Source organism: Lepisma saccharinum, chromosome 9 (assembly GCF_977018435.1).
Source record: "Lepisma saccharinum chromosome 9, izLepSacc3.1, whole genome shotgun sequence".
NCBI lineage: Eukaryota > Metazoa > Arthropoda > Insecta > Zygentoma > Lepismatidae > Lepisma > Lepisma saccharinum.
Window position 1 is genome coordinate 76,061,557 of NC_139237.1, and position 20,001 is coordinate 76,081,557.

General features: G+C 37.9%; 1 protein-coding gene across 2 annotated transcripts in view; it reads right to left on the reverse strand.

Annotated features, from left to right (window-relative positions):
• Nucleotides 1-261: 261 nt before the first annotated feature.
• LOC145992742 (uncharacterized) overlaps nucleotides 262-20,001 on the reverse strand; it is a 43,071-nt gene continuing 23,331 nt past the window's right edge. The window contains exons 6-10 of one of the 2 annotated variants that reach the window (XM_083129129.1): nucleotides 15,494-15,623; nucleotides 7,045-7,276; nucleotides 5,154-5,363; nucleotides 4,385-4,508; nucleotides 262-737 (exon numbers count right to left, since the gene is read on the reverse strand). In XM_083129129.1, the coding sequence (XP_082985255.1) occupies nucleotides 447-737; nucleotides 4,385-4,508; nucleotides 5,154-5,363; nucleotides 7,045-7,276; nucleotides 15,494-15,623 (987 nt within the window). In that variant the 3' untranslated portion in view covers nucleotides 262-446. The remainder of the gene's footprint in view (nucleotides 738-4,384; nucleotides 4,509-5,153; nucleotides 5,364-7,044; nucleotides 7,277-15,493; nucleotides 15,624-20,001) is intronic. The other variant, XM_083129128.1, reaches the window with a different exon arrangement.

Here is a 20,001-nt window from a genome sequence, read left to right on the forward strand (position 1 = left end):
GCTGGGTGGGTGCCGGAGCTGCTTGAACAGGTGGAAAAAATCCTGGTTCTCCCCCACTGGGGATCGAACCCAGGTCTCTCGCATGGTTGTCAGACACCCTAATGACTGAGCTAGATGCAGCAGTAACTATATAAAAAAGTAGTGTGTTACTTAATGATATTTCAGTGCATGAACTAAGCAAACAAATTATACCAAATAATACACAATTGGTAAATATATATGGTAAACATACATTTATTGAAAGTGAAAATAACAAATATAAAAAACCATAAAAACATATACAATTTGTCAATGGACAAATAAATTAATATCTAAAACAGATACAATTAATTCAAAATATTTAATGCTATTAATCCTTTTTACGGTCCACAGATCAAATTATTATTTACAACGGAATTAAAGATGAAGATTTATATTTTCTGAATCCAAGAAACAGGAATACTTATTTACTGATTCATGTTTGAGGCAATGTTGACATGAGTAATGAGGCACTCAGCACACTCTGGTTCCTTATCAAATCCTTGCTGCGACACAGATGGTGGTACAGTGTGGGACATTACAGTCGGGGTAAAGAACATACATGGTTGAGGTGCAGGTGCTGGGAAAGACAAGCTCCGGTAGCTGCCATGCGAGTGGCCATTATGCTCCAAATGCTTCATTCTCCTTTTCTTTTGTTGCTTAATGATTTTCATCTTTATTTTTCTTAAATCATTCATAAAATCGCCATAGTGGATATACTGAAAAAATGTCAAAATTGGCAATGTACAAGTTATACTGCATTTCTTCAGGTCTAAGGTGCATCTTTTTTTCAGGTTTTAGATGCTGAATTCGATAGTATCTTGAATTCGAGTGCATAAGTATAAATATACCATGGTATTAGTATAATATATGTAGAATGGAGTATTTCCCAATTTCATTAATCAAGTTTCTTTCCTTGATGTTTTGCAAATATACCGGAATTGATAAAAATTAACCTTCGTGAAATTTTCTTATGGTAGTATCGTTAACAGTAAATGTAACAACAATGTATATGTTGTTACAAACAGTATTTGTGTTTTGTTTCTTTTTTGTGTCTGTGTATAATTCTGTATGCTTGGGTTTCTTCCATGGTTCTGTGTAGTTTAAAAGAGCCAATAAGATTTGAACTTTCAGCCCTCCCCCATGCGACGAGGGAGGAAGTATAAATATGGCCTCGGACAGAGGACAGGACAGGGAGTGTTTATGAACCGGATAGCAGAAGGGAGAGTGATCTTCGGTCTCCAGTGGCCTCCCATGAGAAAGAGCATCCCGAGGCAGTTCTGCCAATGCTTAGCTTCCACTTGGCAGTTCTGCCGTGGGGCTCAAGTTAGAGGAATGTAAATAATGTAAATTAGAGAATTATTGGAAGAATCCGAGCCTTGTTTTGTTGAATTGTAAATAAATGTATAAAGCCCATTTCTGCGAGTTTTCAGAAATCACCCTGCAACATTAATTCAGTTAGTTCTTGCCTGTGATTTGCACTTTGGTGAGGAACGGGATGGGAACCCAGGACTAACGAGCCTATTTAATTGTTTATTTGGGTTTTTCCTGCCAGAAGCAGCCTGGTAAGGGTGGAGTGTTGCGGAACAATGTAGTACTATAAGGTATTGTTCTAATAAACTTCAGTTAGTACCGGTATGTACATCTGTGTGCCTTAAGTTGGAAGAACATTTTTTATCAAAAGTTGAAGCAATATTTAAAGTGCACCTCCCATTCGATGGCATCTTGAATTCGAAGAAATACTGTATTATCTTGTAACAAACACTGTACTATTTTTTTTAGATCCATTTTTTTTTAAATTGACAGTGTTAATTGAATGTGGCACCAATACTTTCATGGGGGAGTGGGATATTTACTTGTATCTTAACTATTTGCTTCTTGGCACTTGCCCCCTTCTTCCACTCATGGACTTGCTCTGGGTGCATGCGTAAGATGCACACTAGAGTGCTGCATCGAGGCCTTTTTGCTCGATCATCTTATAGTTTGCACAAATGACGCTAGATGGCTTACGGAATTGACTGTTTCTTCGCTTCACCAGTAGTTCACATATAACCGTAATATTTCTGTAGTAGTGGCCTTCAAATATGGATCATGGAGTGAAAGACACAGTGAAATTGAAACTAAAGTAAACATAGTCATCATCTCCATGTTAAAATGTAATTTAGTCTATCTTACCAATACATAGCAATATATGAAAATGATTAGATGATTATGGGCTGAAACTACCAGGATGAATATTTACATATATATTTGTACAATTATTGTCACATTGAAATGATATTTGATATTCTATATATTCGAATGTATTGGGGTTTCAATTGAGTATTTTCGAGCAAAAGTGATCAAATGCAGTACTCTAGTGCACACCAATTTTGTTTGCATGTGTGTGCGATACATGAGTGCTACAATTTTATAGGACCAACACACGTGTAGATCCATACATGCTGCTTATGCCAGACATTGGATGACTCCAGGCAAAACAAGCTCTCCATATAACGAGACAAAAGTGAGCTGTCCCTACACACAAGTCTAGTCACAATGTTTTCTAAAGTACCGGATGTCGCACTGCATGACAGTATCATCAAGAACATCAGAGCTTAAGGTGGAATCTGCATTACCATACAGCACAGTAGGAAGATAGGTAAAAGCCTTCAACGAGGGACTTAAAAATGTGACAGATGAAACTCAGCCTTATGCTATAGTGCAAGTGAGAACATGTGAAGATTAGGGTTAGGATATCAGAATGGATTGTCACATACCACTGTGTTACACTGTGTGATTGAATGCCTGGGAATGATAAAAATTGCATCTCGATGGGTTTTCCACACACTGACTGATATAATGCGGTACATACTCAGTTTGAACACTACAAGCACAAAGTAGAAGCTCATTGTAAGCTTTTACCCATCTTGCTAGCATTCTGTATGGGTATCAGATTTCACACAAGACTAGAAATCTTTCATTACACTGTCATGCACTCTGAACTTTTATTCAACACCACTGCTCCAATTTTGAAAACAGAATGATAGCTCATGCTCTTGAGCTCTTCTCATTACCGTGCAGAAGCATGTAGTGGAGAGGGAGACACAATTTGCCCTGAAATATGCTAGATATCCAGCCAACATGTGGTGCAACAAGCATAAACTTGTGTTTCACTGTAAATTTACAACCCTTGTATACATATTACATACATTGTGTTACTATGTTCAAGTCAGAAAAATCCACAAAACTTATATGTACCTGAGGATTTTTAATATATGTAAATAAAAAGTTAATTCTTTCATAACATGCAGAAAACACATATAAAAATCACACGAAAATCTTTGAACCCATGTTGTTTACTTTGACTCACTTTTCAAACATATTTATTTCAAAGATTCACCTCCTTCATTGTCTGAGGTGACTGGAATGCAGGTCGTAACACATCTTACTGAGATGGGACTGTACAATGGTTACACTGAAGAACTGCTACATGTTGTGTGTGTCAAAGCAGAATGTCAGGACACCCAACTCAAAAGAGTTGCCAAATAAATGCAACATTTAAATGCCACACAAAACAGCCAACCAGATAGGTTTAGAAGAAACCTAACTAGCATACACAAGGTATGTTGTACAAGAACTTTTGATTGATTTGATTGATTATACTTCGCTTTTTGTACCACTTTTGTCTAAATGCGAAGATGGGGATGAGTGATGAAATTGATGAATGGACACTCACAAAGAATGTCCATGCCCAGGCCAGGATTCAAACTCCCGAGTCGTAGCATGCTGTGCTACCTACTCTGCCATGGAGGCCGGCTTGTACAAGAACTTGTATTCCCTGCTGTGCACAAAGCCACATGCTGTTGCTACTAAAGCTGCATCAGAACAATTAGAACAGGACAGGGCAGAATGGGAGAGCACATAAAAGATGCTAAAGAGATAAACCCTAAATTCCAGCTTCTCGCAGTATTTAAACACCACTGGACACAACATTGCCTCCACTGTAGTACTCCACAAAACCAGATCCCCCATCTTTAACATACTTAAAGAATCACATGCCATCATACAGCAGAAGTCTCAACTGAGTCTAGGGATTCAATACTATGGAAAATTCCAGGCAGTAAAAAGCATCATCCATCCCACAGAAGCAACAGCAACACAGCCAAGCAAACAAAGCAACACACAACCACCAGCACCAGAAAATGGAAGAAAATCAAACTCTCATCAGATGACTGCATTGATGCTTTAACGCACCCCAGACAGCCCAGACAATAAAGGACATGATCATTTTGAAATTAACATAGTGAGTCAAACTAACACAGGCCCAGTTGTTTTTGTGTGATACTTCTTTCTAATAGTAAAGGGTTTAAAATTAAAATAGTACCACACTCTCTGCATTATTTCCTCCTAGGAAATTCCTCGGAACAGGTTCACGAAGACCAAAGACCTGTATCCAGTGGACAAAGTCATCTGTCTTGTCTTCATACCTGCATTTTGTGATGGAGTATCTGCAAGATACATTAGAAAAATAATCATTTTTGGAAGTTAGCGATATGTATTTTCTCCAAACAACAAAAAAGAAAAGTTTCCCACAAAAGATGTTTGAAATTAAGACACCTATGCAACAAGTTATTACTCAGTTCAATTTACTATTTAAAATTTCGAAGGCACCACATACATTTAAGGAAAACACACTGATGTGTGTGTACTTTAGTATATATTTCGTAACTATTAGTCTGTTTCATGGACGTAACTTTGGACCCAACTTTGAGGTCAGAATCTAACTTGGGGCTTAACTTTGGCGAGAGCAGAAACTTTTATTTATGTGGTTTATTTTACTTCACTTTTCTGCCAATTTTGACTAATTGTGAAGATGAGGATGAATGATGACATGGGTTTTCATCCAATAAAAATAGCATACTTCATTACTTGCTAAATAACTGTTACATTTGTAAAATCACAAATATTACTCTTTATTACTTTGCTGGTCAGGTCTCAGGAGGTTAACCAAAGGTACTCATAAATTTTAATAAACTTATTTTGTGGGAAGGGCAGGGGGGGGGGGGGTAAGTGTCTCCCTTGTCACTTATCCCCACCAAGTTATACGTATGGTCTGTTACTAAGTTCACTTGACATAAAAATTCCATACTTACGCTAAACCTTCTTCAATCATATGCTGCACGTCTTGATTCCTAGTCACCTTTGAAAATTTTGGATTACTGTTGTTTCTTTGAAGATCGATGAGCTGCCAAGGAAGCATCAATCCGAACCTCACGCAAGACATTACCTGTTTGACACAGTTCTTTCTTTCTTCCCAGTTATAAAACAACCACCTCAAAGCACTCATAAACACATCCATTTCACTAGAAAAGAAAGGAAATAATAAAATATTCCAGGAATAAAATGTAAGATAACGACAATGATGTACTTGTAGTAGTGACACAAGTGTCATAAATAGGATGAAATATAACAATCATGTATGAAGTGCTAACTGATATTCAGATTGAGGCTATGCCACTTTGATGGCAAGGCCATTAACCCCTTAAGTGTGGATGGCGTATATGTCATATGCAATATGCTGTTGCATATATATATATAAATATATATGCTCAGACATTGAGAACATAACAAAATCAAGTTAGGTGAGATTATGCTAGCTGTAGTAAAAACAATAGAAGAGGAAGAAGGTGAAAAGAACAAGACAAAAGAGACTATAAGAAACATTGTCTGCTGATGTGCAGTGTAGTTCGTGCATAATAGAAAACCGAAATATGGCACCAAAAAAAATGCATTATGCGAACACTAAATTGCACTTGCTTGAAGTTAAGTCCACGTTATGCACATATAGGCTAATTGGTAATGGACCTATGGTTTAAAGTGGGATCCAAACCACTGTGCAATGTGCCTCCACTGGGTATCAAACCGGGGACTACTTGATTACAAGGCGACGATGTTACTACTACACCATTGAGAACCGAGATGAACTCGTTGTTGATCTCAGAAAGCAGTGAAAGTGAATCTGAATTGGAAAAAGAAGAAGAGAGTGGGCATGAAACAGAATTTTGATAAAAAAAAACCCTCCATTTTCCAATAGTGATTTACCCAGAAAATTCCACACTTAAGGGGTTAATGATAATGAGGCTTTATCATTGTAGTAATTTTCCACTTTCATTAAAAAAAGAAAAGAAAAAAGAAAGAATTAAAACATCAAATTACCATGATACATATCTAGGAGAGTTGCCTTTGCATTTCACTACATAGTTTAATATGATTGATTTGTGTGTTTACACTGTATAACCACTTTCTTGTAGTGTAAGATACATATGTGATTAGTCTCCCTCGAACAAGCTTTGTTTCAAATTACAAAACATGTGGCTGCTGTGCTCAAAGCAATCAAAAATGAAGGAAATCATTAGTAGTCTTCAGGTTCATTGGTGTACGTATTTTCATAGAAGCTCACTAAAAGTTGATTGGTATTCGATGTAGTGCCTAAAGCATGCATGCATGTTTTGTTTTCTTTATTTTCATCACACCCCCTAAATTTCATTCTGCACCCCTAATGATTAATCCTGATGTTGCCACTAGTCAGGATACTCCCTTGTTGGGTTGCAAATTTGTCTTACAACGTTTTGTTCTGAGTTTGATTGATTGATTGAGTTGGTGTTTTAAGTCCACTTTATGCACAGTAAGGCTAATCGGGACTGGACCTACAGCTTAAAGTGGGATCCGAACCACTTTGCACCTCCACTGGGAATCGAACCCGGGACCCCTTGTTTACAAGGTGTTTTGTTATGAGTGCCTCATCTTTTATCCCAGGTATCAGACATATGCTTCAGTTTGTTTTTGATGAGGAGTTGATCTCTATTAGTTTTGAATGAGAATAACTTTTTAGTTTGTTGTTGTTAAAAGATGCTTGCCCCTTTTGTGCAATAGAAGAAAATAGCACATTTGCAGCATGTTCATAAAAACAAAGACAGTAACCAAACACTGAATTAAAAATTTTAATTAAAAATTAAGTTAAGGTCAAATAATAATTCAACACACCTATAAACAGCAATAGTATTTGATTGCAAGAAGGTGCAAACATCATCGACATCAAGCTCCACAAAGTCTTGTGATGCAACCAGGATAAAAAAGAAATTAGCTATGCGAGGAAGCATTAATTTCATAATGCAGTTGTTCTTATACTTCTTTGCTCCCATGTACAGCAAAAAGGCAGACTCCTCATTGAAATTCTCCGTTGAGTCCACAAAGGCCCAGCATTGTTCCTCAAGTTCTGAAAAAATGGGAATTGAGAAGTCTGAGAAATATAAAATGCTATAAACTATGCAAATAATGTATAATAGTTAGTTATAATAGTCAGTTAGTACTGGCACCAATGTACAAGTATCAGCTAATATCAATAGTACTGGTGCTGTCCCGTGACAAGAGTGGTTAGCGTATCGTGCTACGACACCAGAGGTCCTGGGTTCAATTCCCAGCATGGGCATGGGTGTTCTTTGTGAGTGTCCCTTCATCAACTTCACTCATTACCATCTTCACGATTAACCAAAAGTGGCAGAAAAGCGAAGTAGAATAAACCAAATTAATCAATCACTAGAGTAGAGTCCTGATAGTTTGAAATTGACACATTGTGGATCCTTGCAGATGATAGTGCTGTCATCTATAATTTTGAAAAGTAATACAAGGTGGCTCAAAAAATCACGTAACACCCCCGGTACAAGGCCACTGCAGCGTGCAACATGGAAATGGTGATGACTAGAGACCGGATGTTTAGGCACTAAAAACATATAAAATAGGCAGGCAAATAAGCACTTATAATTTTCAAAATGGGCATTAAAATACAAATAGGCAATAAAAAAGGCAATGAAATTTAACTCAAAATAATGAAGATAGACATACAAAAAAAATAGGTGTTTAAATAATACCTCTACATTCTTTATAGTTGCTTAAAATAAACCAGGAGCTCATCATTAGAGACAGCAGTCCAATGTTGTACTTAATAAATCACTGCAAACAGGAGTCACGTCAGCCCAAAATTTTTTATTGTATAATGGCTACACACAATAGTCTGACAAAAGAAATTGTTGGCTACTTCCAACCAGTACACTTTATCACTGCACACAGGGTTATTTCAGTTAAAAAATTTACACTGTATATTCCACACAGGAGTTCCAACTAAGAAACTGTTTAAATGCATTTCAAGTTTGTACTGTACGGTTTGGCAGTCTCTGAATAAGAAGCACTAATTGCGGTACAAGGTATTTCTTCAGGTGAACAACCGACAAGTTATGTCTGCGATCGGACAACACATTTTTTAGAATTGAAAAAGATCTTTCAACCTCCACAGATGTTACCGGAGCATACTTATAGCACGCGAGAACATGTGGATCTAACTCAGTTTGTATATTTTCACCTTTCAGAACTTGTTGAATTGGCCTTAATTTGTCCAAGTTCTTATTAGCTGCAATAACTCGCTAACTGTTATTTTTAAATTTCTTGGAAGCATCGGAAACTAATCCTGGGAACAGGAAATTGTATGCACAGAGTTCAGTCATGTCCCAATTTTAAAGAAAAAGCCTAAAATAGACAATATCTGGCATTTATGAAATAATATAGGCAATATCGTATGAAATAGGCAAAATAGGCAAAATTAAATTGGCTTTAAATGAAGCTAATCCCTCTCCCTGGCCTTCACAACATTCGTTTTCATCATATCTCTAACAGGAAAGAATAGGCATTTTGCCTAACATCCGGTCTCTAGTGATGACCAATCGTTGCCAGGCCAAGGAGGAACCACATTGACGCCACCCGCGCGATTGGCGGTCATCTTGATGTCCGCCATCTTGAATTCAACTTCAGAATTTTAAATGGGAAGGGGGTGATATTATATATCAAATCAGGCTAGAATTTCACAAGAAATGCAATGGTGAAGGTTTTTTCGACGTATCTTTAACCAGTAAAAAGTTATGACTGAATTCTTGTACCAATTTGCTCCTTTTTGAGGTGTTAGAAAAATGCCTTAAAATTTGTTTAGCGCATCGGTAATGCATCGAGATCAAAGTGATGTCTAGGGAGAGAAGTTCGCATGCGATTGCACACTATTTTAATCAGATACATCCACGAAGAGCTGCGCATTATGAATGGTTGTTGCGAACAATTTACAGTGTGATGCTTCCATTGAATTAAAAGTCCTTCACAGTGACAAGGCTAATGTTTATGTTCATAAGGAAGTTCATAAAAAGAATATGCGACCCTTGTCATCTGATAACTAACTTTGGACAGAAACTGCTTCACAACGTTTCCGTAGTGTTCTGGTGTTCCTTTCTATTGAAAAAAACTCTGTAAAAAGTACCTTCTTCCATAAGCAAGGATGAAAAAACCTGTTTATTTAACAAATCCAAGTAGCCCTAAGCATTTAAGGTTCCGTTGATGGAAAATTGACTAACCAATCGTGTTCCTCACAGCACGCCACACCATTAACTTACCAGCACTAACCATTCAGCTTTGATCTGTCGAAAATGAGTTATCAGATAAAAAGCATTGAATATTTGTTTATGAACTTCCTTATGAACATAAACATTAGCCTTGTCACTGTGAAGGACTTTTCATTTAATGGAAGCATCACACTGTAATTGTTCGCGACAACCATTCATAATGCACAGCTCTTCATGGATGTATCCGATTAAAATCTTGTGCAGTGGCATGCGAACTTCTATCCCTAGACGTCACTTTGAACTCGATGCGTTACCGATGCGCTAAACAAATTGTAAGGCATTTTTGTAACACTTCGAAAAGGAGCAAATTGGTACAAGAATTCAGTCATAACTTTTTACTGGTTAAAGATATGTCGAAAAAACCTTCACCATTGCATTTCTCATGAAATTCTAGCCTGATTTGATATATCATATCACCCCCTTCCCATTTAAAATTCTAAAGTTGAATTCAAGATGGCGGACATCAATATGGCCGCCGACCATGCAGGTGGTATCAATGTGGTTCCCCCTTGGCCTGGCAATGATTGGTGATCACCATTTCAGTGTTGCACGCTGCAGTGACCTTGTACCGAGGGTGTTAAGTGACTTTTTGAGCCACCCTGTAGAATGACAGTCTTGCTTAGTGCTTGCAATATAATAATAATAATAATAATAACCCGTGGCACAACCCTAATGAGGGCCAGGCCTACCTACCCACTGCTGGGCCTCACTCCCACATTAGTAGATGTAAGCGACCATCCAACCAATCACGGGGTGCCGTGTTGTCAACACGACAAACCCCAGTTATCGTTGTAGGTTTCCATGACCGGGTTACACTACAGTAACCTTGTTAATCCAGAATAATGGGGGGATAAGTTGACCGGTTTAACGAAAGTCCGGATTAACTGAAATAACCTAAAATAATAGTAGAAAGTGCATTAAAACTCAGTTTATAGCAACAAAACACGTCTATTATGGTGTATTTAAAGGGCATAGGCCTAAATACACTATACAGTACAGTAAAATGTAAAGCAATACGACAATGCAGTACGTACATACGTGATAACCATATTATGATGATGTGCCCCATGGACCTGGCTCTGCATCACTCGAAACTCTTGCTGTGGAAGTTGGTTTAAAAAAAACTCAATATGCTGACCAAGGCAGAAATTTATTTTATTATAAAACATAAACTAAACGTAATGTTTCAACCTTCTAGCAAGGTCTTCTTCAGACTCTGCACCAAGTACAAATGTAACAAGGTACAAAAATGGACGACATACAGATGGGGGACAAAATAATACGAACACCTGTGAATGTAGAGAAAATCTTTATTAATAGGGGGTAGGACCACCCTGTGACTGAAGTACACTTTGTATGCGACGTGGGATGGACGCATAGAGGTCATGCACAATGTTTAAGGAAATATGGAGCCATTCTTCCTCCAGAGCAGTCTCCAATTCCGAAAGTGTGGCTGGAGGCGGACTTCGAGCACGAAGTTTGGACTCCAAATATCCCCACAAATGTTCTATAATGTTCAGGTCAGGAGACTGTGGGGGCCATTCAAGATGTCCTACTTCATCGTCATGTTCTTCAAACCATGTTTGGACAGACCCAGCAGTGTGGATAGGAGCGTTGTCGTCTTGAAAAAAGCGGTCGGTCCCCAGGAAATAAAGTCTGGACAAAAGGATGGAGATGATCCCCCAGAATGCTGCGATAGTGACTGGCATTGATCTTCCCATGCAGAAAAACAAGTGGTCCCACACCATGCCAAGATATCGCGCCCCATACCATAATGGACCCATCTCCATGCTTCACAGTCGGCAAGAGGCAGTCAGGATGAAATGCATCTCGAGGCGTTCTCCACACATAAACGCGCCCCGTGGACTGAAATAACGTGAATGTTGATTCATCAGACCAGATGACTTGTTGCCACTGCTGTGGGGACCAACTTCTGTGAGCTCTGCACCATTGGCGTCGCTTGACAGCATTACGTGATGTCACCAATGGCTTACGAATTGCCACTCGGCCATGAATGTTTGCAGCATGGAGTTCCCTTTTGACAGTTTTGGTTGAAATGGGGTCCTGGAGATGCCTGTTCATTTCAGATGTTATCTCGGATAACGATTGCTTGTGCTTTCGGGCCACTATGCAATTCAACACCCTCCTATCCCGAGCAGCAAGCTTTGTCTTTTGTCCACTGTTGTGCTTTGAAGATGCCATCTTACCTTGTGTTGTGTACGCTGTCATAACGGCTGATACTGTGCTCCTTGCACACCCAACAAGGTTTGAGGTTTCAGTCACCGTGGCTCCAGCTGAACATGCTCCAACAATCATGCCTCTTTGGAACTCTGTCAGGCCTGACATTGCAGTGTCTCTTGAGAGCGTATGATAGACGAATGCACCACCAATGACTGCTGTTGGCAAACTAATACCTTCCCCTTCACAGCCACTAGGTAGCAGACTTCAGTCCCAGGTGGTGCTGCAGTACTGCCGGTGTGAAATGTGGCATACTTTTTCACAGGTGTTCCTATTATTTTGTCCCCCATCTGTATATACACAAACATTACTCCCCTCCAGACTATTAGAAAGTTGTTCTGGAACATTCTAGCAGGTGGCTTTCCCTTGTCAACTGTATTTTCACCTAAAAGGCTAAACATATTTTCTTCTATCTATAATGTGGTTGGACTCTTTATCTAACACTCTTTTTCCTTCCTTCTTTTCTCCTCTTTCTCTCTTGTCCTTTCCACTCTTTCTAACACCTTCTTCCATTCGTTGCTTATCTTCAGTCTCCCATTCCAGTTCATTGTGTCTTCTTCACCTTTCTTCTCTATTTCCTTGGCCTCCTTCCATTTTCTCACTAGTATTCTCTTCTCCCTTCCTATCTGCTTAGCCTCATCCCACTCTATGTCATGTCCTGTTTCTCTCATGTGTTTAAATATCGTATTTCTCTCTCTCTTAAGACGTACATCATCCCTATGTTGTTTCAACCTATCTTTCAGCCTCTTTTTTGTTTCTCCTATGTACACACCCTGACATTCTTTACATTTTACTTCGTAGATAATCCCTTCCTATTTTCTGTTTTCCTTTTTCTTGTTTGCATTCTTGGTTTCAAGTACATGTCTATATTCTGTTGACTTCTAGCCACATGTAAAACCTTGCATTCTGCTTTTTCTTTTCTTCTTTTTTTTTTGTGCCTTTTGCTGTCCGAATTAAGCGAAGTCCAGCTTAACAAGATTTTACTGTACTTATTCATACCTCCCCAATTGTGTCACAATGGTGGGTGGCGAATCGTTCCATACAGTAGCCAATCCCAGGAGAAACGTTGTTATGCTTCCACCCAGGAGACTAGAACCTGCATGCATCCCGTAGCCAGAGCTCAAACTATGATGCCTTAAACCACGTGGCCACAGTGTGGGACAATAACGTTATATGTGTGAAACATAATTTCAAGCTGATATTAATTTTCCCAGGGGAACAACAGCCTTATCCTCTCTGGACAGTTAATGCCTACAATGAAGTAACTCTAGAAGCTATCCTGACGATGAATGATGAATAAGAAGAGAGTGATGTTAGCTCTTGAAAGCTTGGAAACTTTTCCAGAACTCTTCTGGTTGATAGCCCAGGAGAATCTATTAATCTATAATGTTTAAAAAGAGGGGCAACGTAATGTTCTCACCGTTCAAAGCATGTTTACGTGTATTTATGTTTAGGTCCCCCCATGGAAAGATGATTGCCCTTAAGGACTAGAATTTCACCAGAAAAAAAGTTCATCCGCTTGTGCCTAGGGAGAAAATCCACATCCGTCACCAGGCCTGCTTGAGCACCAAGAACAATGAACTGTTGAACCATAGTTTCAATACCAAAGGTTCCAAGTTTGGATCATGCTCCTTATGAACGTCCTGTCATCAACTCAATCTAGTCATCATGCTTCTTCATTGCCTCAATTAGCGAAAGTGACAAAAAAAGTGATGCAAAACAAGAAAATACAAATACTAATTGTTTCCCCTTCACTCTATTGGGCTAGCGCTTACAGGGTGCACAAAAAGCAAAACTGTGATTCTTTACTGACATATGGCCCAGTAGCTTCTTGCGAATTTGAGAGGATTTTTCTGAGTACAAAAAAAATCAGAAAACTTTTCTATTTTTTGAGATTATTAAGACTTTTCTGTTTTGATATAAATAAATAATATATAAATAATTATTTATAATAATTCAATATAATTATTTATACATTATTTATTCATATTATAATGTGATGTTAATGCAAAAATTGTACAATTGTTATACAATCCTCTGCATGCATTATGAAATTATGGTCGTTAATGTTATGGAAGTCTTAAATTTTGAATGAGAGAATCTCAATTTGAGGCATTTCAACATTCGAAATACAGGGTGTTTGAAAAAGAACTCCCTAGTTTAAAGTATAAATTTAATAGGGAAAGTAATGAAAACTTACATCAATGAGTACATATCATGAAAGAGGATTCCTTCAAGTTTTGTTCAATGTTAGTACACCTCAACGTGGGATCCATTTGTTGCCCTGCACACGTCGAGACGATATTCCACTTCTCGGCACGTATTCACCAACATTTCAGGTGTAACTGTCCCAACCGCAGCGACGATTCTTTCCCATAAATGATTGGTCTCTGATCCTAGCACTGTACACAACATTTTTTATGTGGCCCCCAAAAGAAAAAGTCCAGTGGGGTTAAGTCTGAGCTTCGTGGTCGCCAAGGTATTGGGCCAGCCCTGCCTATCCACCTTCCTGGAAAGCGAGTGTTAAGAACCGCACACACCCGTTTACTGTAATGAGGTGGGGTGCCATCTTGTTGGAAAAACACAAGCCCCTTTTCTACCTCAATATCGTCCATTTGGGGAAAGACGTACTCTGTCAACATGTCATGGTAAACGTCCCCGTTTATTGTTTTTTCTACAAAAATGAAAGGACCAACCACACGATCTTCCATCAAACCGCACCAGACATTAAGTTTGGGAGAGTCACGTTGATGCTGAATAACTTCATGTGGATGCTCTGCCCCCCAAATTCTACAATTATGACGATTCACTGTTCCACTGACATGAAATGTAGCCTCGTCAGAAAAGAGAATGTTTGGTAAAAAATTGTCATCGTCATCAATTCTGTGTAGAAAGTCAACAGCAAACTCATACCTTTGGAATTTATCAGTAGGTTTCACTTCATGTAACAGTTGCAATTTGTAGGCGCGCACCTTTAGTCTTTTACGAACAACATCATACACTGTACCTTTAGGCACTCCTAATTGTAGACTACGTCTGGCCAATGACTTCTTCGGGCTCCGAACACACGAAACATGGATCTGTTTAACAACATCTTCGGAAGTTTTCGGTCTACCTGGTGATTTACCTTTTAAAACACTACCGGTTTCCTTGAAAGACTTTAGCCAATGACGGATAGTTTTTGCTGTAGGTGGTTCACCACCATACTGACGTCTAAAATTACGTTGCACTGTTATAACTGACTCAGTTTTCACAAACCAAATAACACACTGCGCTTTCTGTTGCGGAGTACACATTGTTGCTGAGTTGCTCTGCACTACACAAACGCCGGAACTGAACTGAGGGAACAAAGGAAGAAACACAGCACTGGTGCCATCTCAAGGTCAAGCAGACCTACCAACTGCAAGGGTGCCAAACATGGAGAGTTGATGAATCAAACACCACAAGCTAGAATACTGTATGTCACTTTGTACACATTCTAGGACACATTAAAACCGGGGCCTCCCCAATGGCATAGTGGGAATGTTGTTGCCTTGTAGTCAAGAGGTCCGAGGCTCAATACCCAGTAGAAGCACATAATGGTTCTGATCCCACTTTAAACTATAGGCCCAGTCCCGATTAGCCTTACTGTCCATAAAGTGGACTTAAAACAAAAACTCAAACTCAAAAACTCTAAGTCATTAACCACCTAATATGCATATGTGGATTTCTAATTCCACATCTATACCAAGTAAATTATTAAAAGCTGAAATAGATACCTTTAATTTTAAGGAACTGTGCTGCTGTTATGATTTCAAGAATGTTTCCACGAGATAAAATATAGCATTCATTCATTCTCCTCAACATCCAACTATAAATCAAACAAAATGCTGCAGGTGTCACATGTTCCTGTAAAAATCAATGAGAAATACATGAATTTCAAATCGAAAATATTAGGGCTGAGGGGATATCCCTTTCAACTTACTCCGATACTCCAAAGATAGACTCTGGATACCACTCATGGACAATGCCAAACATTTTTGACATATTATTATTATGCTTATGACTATTATTTCAACATGAAGTAAAATATAAATAAAAATAATATAAATAAAAATAATATAAATAAACAATCAATTTTATTCTAAATTTATTATTATAAAGGGTGTTTCATAAAGGGCGCAGTTTTTGAAAATGCAATAACTCAGCCAAAATTGCATGAAAGTTGATATTTTTATTTTTATTATTTTACACATTCACTACGATTTAATAATTGAAAAGTGAAAAGTGTCCAGCATATGCCCCTATGCGATTTAAAAGTGAAAAATGATGTCTGCCATATGTCCATATGGCATATTTCTTCGTTTCGTATGATCGGTTGCTTTGATCTCTTGTGTCAACTGAATCTTGTAAGGGTGCATATGAAGGTCTTCTTTCAGTATTCGTTGCACTGAAGATACCGATATCCCCAACTGTTGTGAACGACGGCAAAGTGACTTTGCGGGGCTAACATTCACACTGTCTTGCACTACTGCAATGTTTTCATCTGTGCGACGACTTCGTTTTTGCCCAGGCGAATTTATGGTTGCAACTGGCCCGGATATCTCGAATTTCTTCACCAACCTCCTAACTGTTGTTGCAGTGGGGTCATAGTTACGTCCGAAGATCGCGCGAAGATTACGAACTGTCTGTGCATAAGACTCCCCGCTTCTGTAATGTGTTTTCAAGACAACGACGCATTGCTCGATAGTGAACCGCTCCATGGCAACTAAACTGAACAAATGCCAACAAATTGCTCAAGTATTAATCGGAGTGATCAGAGATTACGAAAATGATAAGAACAGTGTTGCCAACCTTCAAACAAAAAAATGACAAGCGATTTAAAAACTGCGCACATTATGAAACACCCTTTAGTTGATGTATCCTTAGGGAAACCTTTCTACTCGATCCACCAGATGAGTGAATATCCAACACAACTGTTTCTTAATTTTTCTTATTTTTACATTCCAGTTAGTGTACTAAAATGCATAGTTATCCTATTTCATTATGAACTTTTACACACCTCATTGAAGAAAAAGCTTTAAAAGTTAGGGTAAAATATCTCTCACGTAAAACTCGAATTTTTGGAATTTTGAAAACTGTGAAACCATTTATTATTTGGTTCAATGGAATATGCAAATATGAAATGGTTCCCATATTTTACACTCAATTTTTTTAATTTATTGCACTTTTTACTTCATTACTAGTACATTAGCATACTAACGAAATGAACTTTGTTTCATTAACAATAAATTGTTTGACAATTGTATGGAAGAATTTATAGACTCAATTGTACAGTGGCAGAGTGGTTAGATACATTGTGCTATGACGCCAGCGGTTCCAGCCTCGGCATGAATGTATGTGAGTGTCCATTCATCGATTTCATCATATCATCACTCATCACCATCTTCGCAAATTAACCAAAAGTGGCACAAAAAGCAAAGTAAAATAAAGCAAATCAATCAATCAATTGTGCACTGTTTTATGCAACAAACACTTCTCACCACAAATGGGAAGTCTTGCTTTATGAATATCCTTTTCAGGAAGTCCCTTTGCCTACAAAAAATGCACAATAGCATGCTGTTCTTCTAATGTACACTCCTTGAGAACGGGCACCATTTTTTAACTGGGCTACTTTAAAAACTACTCAGTACTATTCTCAGCTATCCCACACCAGTTTATGACCTATTTACTGACTTCTCCTCATATTTTACCATTTCTATATTACATAGTTTGAATTGTTGGAGTTCGAAAAAATGTTGAAAATCTAAAATTCAGATTCTCTCATTCAAAATTGTATACTTCCATAACATTAACAGCCATAATTTTATAATGCATGCAGAAGATTGCATCACAATTGTACAATTTTTGCATCAACTCCATATTATAATATGAATAAATAATGTATAAGATTTGATTGATTGATTGATTGATCAATGCACATTTAATCAAACTAATAATACAAATACATTCTGCCAACTGTACTGGGTCTGATAATGCAAATGAGAAGTTTATAAATTGCCATCGTATGTAAAATAATGTGCTGTTTGTAAATATTATTACTATATGTTATCTCAATAGAGGTACAATTAAGCCATACAGTATTTCCTTTAACAATATTAATGCAAATAATGGCTTGATGGCATTTCAAACGTAAAACAATATTGTTTTGTTGGCAGTGTGCTATGTATTTGTGATAAACTTGGAAAGAATTGTAACATTTTTACTTCCTTTGTGACAGACGTGTGTAGTATTTTAATATGACATATTACAGAAAATGGACAAATTATGTCTGTTGTGTTTCATTTTTTTAATATTTAATATTAATGAAGGTCAATATTTATTTAAAAAGCACATGCTAAAAAATAGCATAAAATTTATGTACTATGCATATTACATGAATATTTAACTGCTGTCCTTATTTAGAATTGGAAAGCTAGATTTTCATGTTATACTTGTTACTGTCTTAAATCAAGTTGTTAAACACTCTTTTCAAAACAGTACAGAAATATCTCTCTGAGGAAGCACTTCATCGCCAATGGTAAAAAGATTTGTCATGAGTTATGTTAATGTCACGAAGATTACAATGTCGCCCTATGTCGAGCTACAAGTTTTTGAATTTACAAATTCTGCCTAATATCTGAACTGTAGTTTCTAAGACTTTTAAAACGAAAAAAGTAAATCTATCATGATAATGAAATCAAAAGTTCTTCACATACATGGGTGTTGTTACTGTGTAAATATGAGGGATGATCGGGAAAAAAGGTTACAAAGCATATAACTTTTGTTTTATTCAATGTAACGTAACGAAAATTTATGTGTAAATTAATAACATGTTTGTCTTGTTGCGAGTTTGAGGACTTCGGATTCTGACCATGCATACCCGAGAAGTGGACATTTAAAATGGTGACTCGTCTAGAAAATTGGTCAAGAGTAAAAGTGAGGGCAGTGGTGCGGTTTCTGTGGGCCAAAAAAAACTACACCTGCTGACATTCATAGGCAGATTGTGGAGGTGTATGGGGAGGGGACAATTTCAAGGCAACATGTAGCGAAATGGTGTCGTGCCTTCAAAAAAGGACGGACCAGTATTGTTAATGAAAACCCTGGACACAGCAGTAGGCCCAGTACCTCAACCACTGACGTGAACTGTGCTCTTGTGGATGAGTGTATTTGTGAGGACAGAAGAAGAACATTACGCTCAATATCAGCTGAGCTGGGACTACCATTTAGTTGGCTGGCCACCATTATCTGACATGTGATGATGTCAAAAGAGCTGCCTCACGGTGGCTACGAGAACTTGACGCGGATTTCTGTGCAACCGGTATGGAAAACCTCATCTACCGTTGTGACAAGTGCTTGAACAAAAAAGGTGATTACATCGAGGACTAGTATTGAGTGCCCTCCATCATCAGGTGTGTTGATCTTCCAGCTATGTCTAACACATATGCCATAATAGGCTTTGTAACCTATTTTTTCGATCATCCCTCCTAGGTTGAGTCACGAAGTTATGGTAGAGCATGCATGACTGACAGTGACGTGCACTGAGGAGTAGCTAGTCTAGCAGAGATAGATCAATCAATCTCACATCTCTAATCATTTTCAAATCACAATATTTATTGTCTTGTTGAAGCCACAATTCACATACAACACTTCTTTTTGCATGTGCTTCTCGTCATTCGATGAGATCAGTTGGCAAGGCTGGTTTTTCTTCCGCCTTATCAGTTCCAGGTAGAAATGGCCACCAGAAGGGAAAGGGAAGATTTTTGCCTCTACCTCCCTTGCCACCACGCCCCTGCTGCAATGGTTGAAAGGTCGTTGTTTATGGTACCTCAGTCTATCTCCTATAGGAACAGTTAGGGGATTGGTTTCCCTTCGATTCCTTTATAAACCCTCTGAAGAACTCGGGGATCAAATTTCTGCAGTACTTATGTTCTCTGTGTTTACACCACAACTTTATACAAGTTGCATAATATGTATGTATAATGTGGGATTTAAAAATATAGTTTTGTTGTTTATGAAATGGGAACGTATTATGTACAGACAAAAATACTTGGAAATGTTATGCTTTCTTTTATATTTTTCACATATGCAAGATATAATGATTAAATAACAAATATTTGCTCACGCTCTCTCTCACTCTCGTCTAAGTAATGTTTTATTTAAATCTACTAATCTCTTGGCCTCCAATAGAAAAAAAGAACAGGTTAGCTAAACGGTCATAAATACGGATGCATTTATTTGGGCAAGA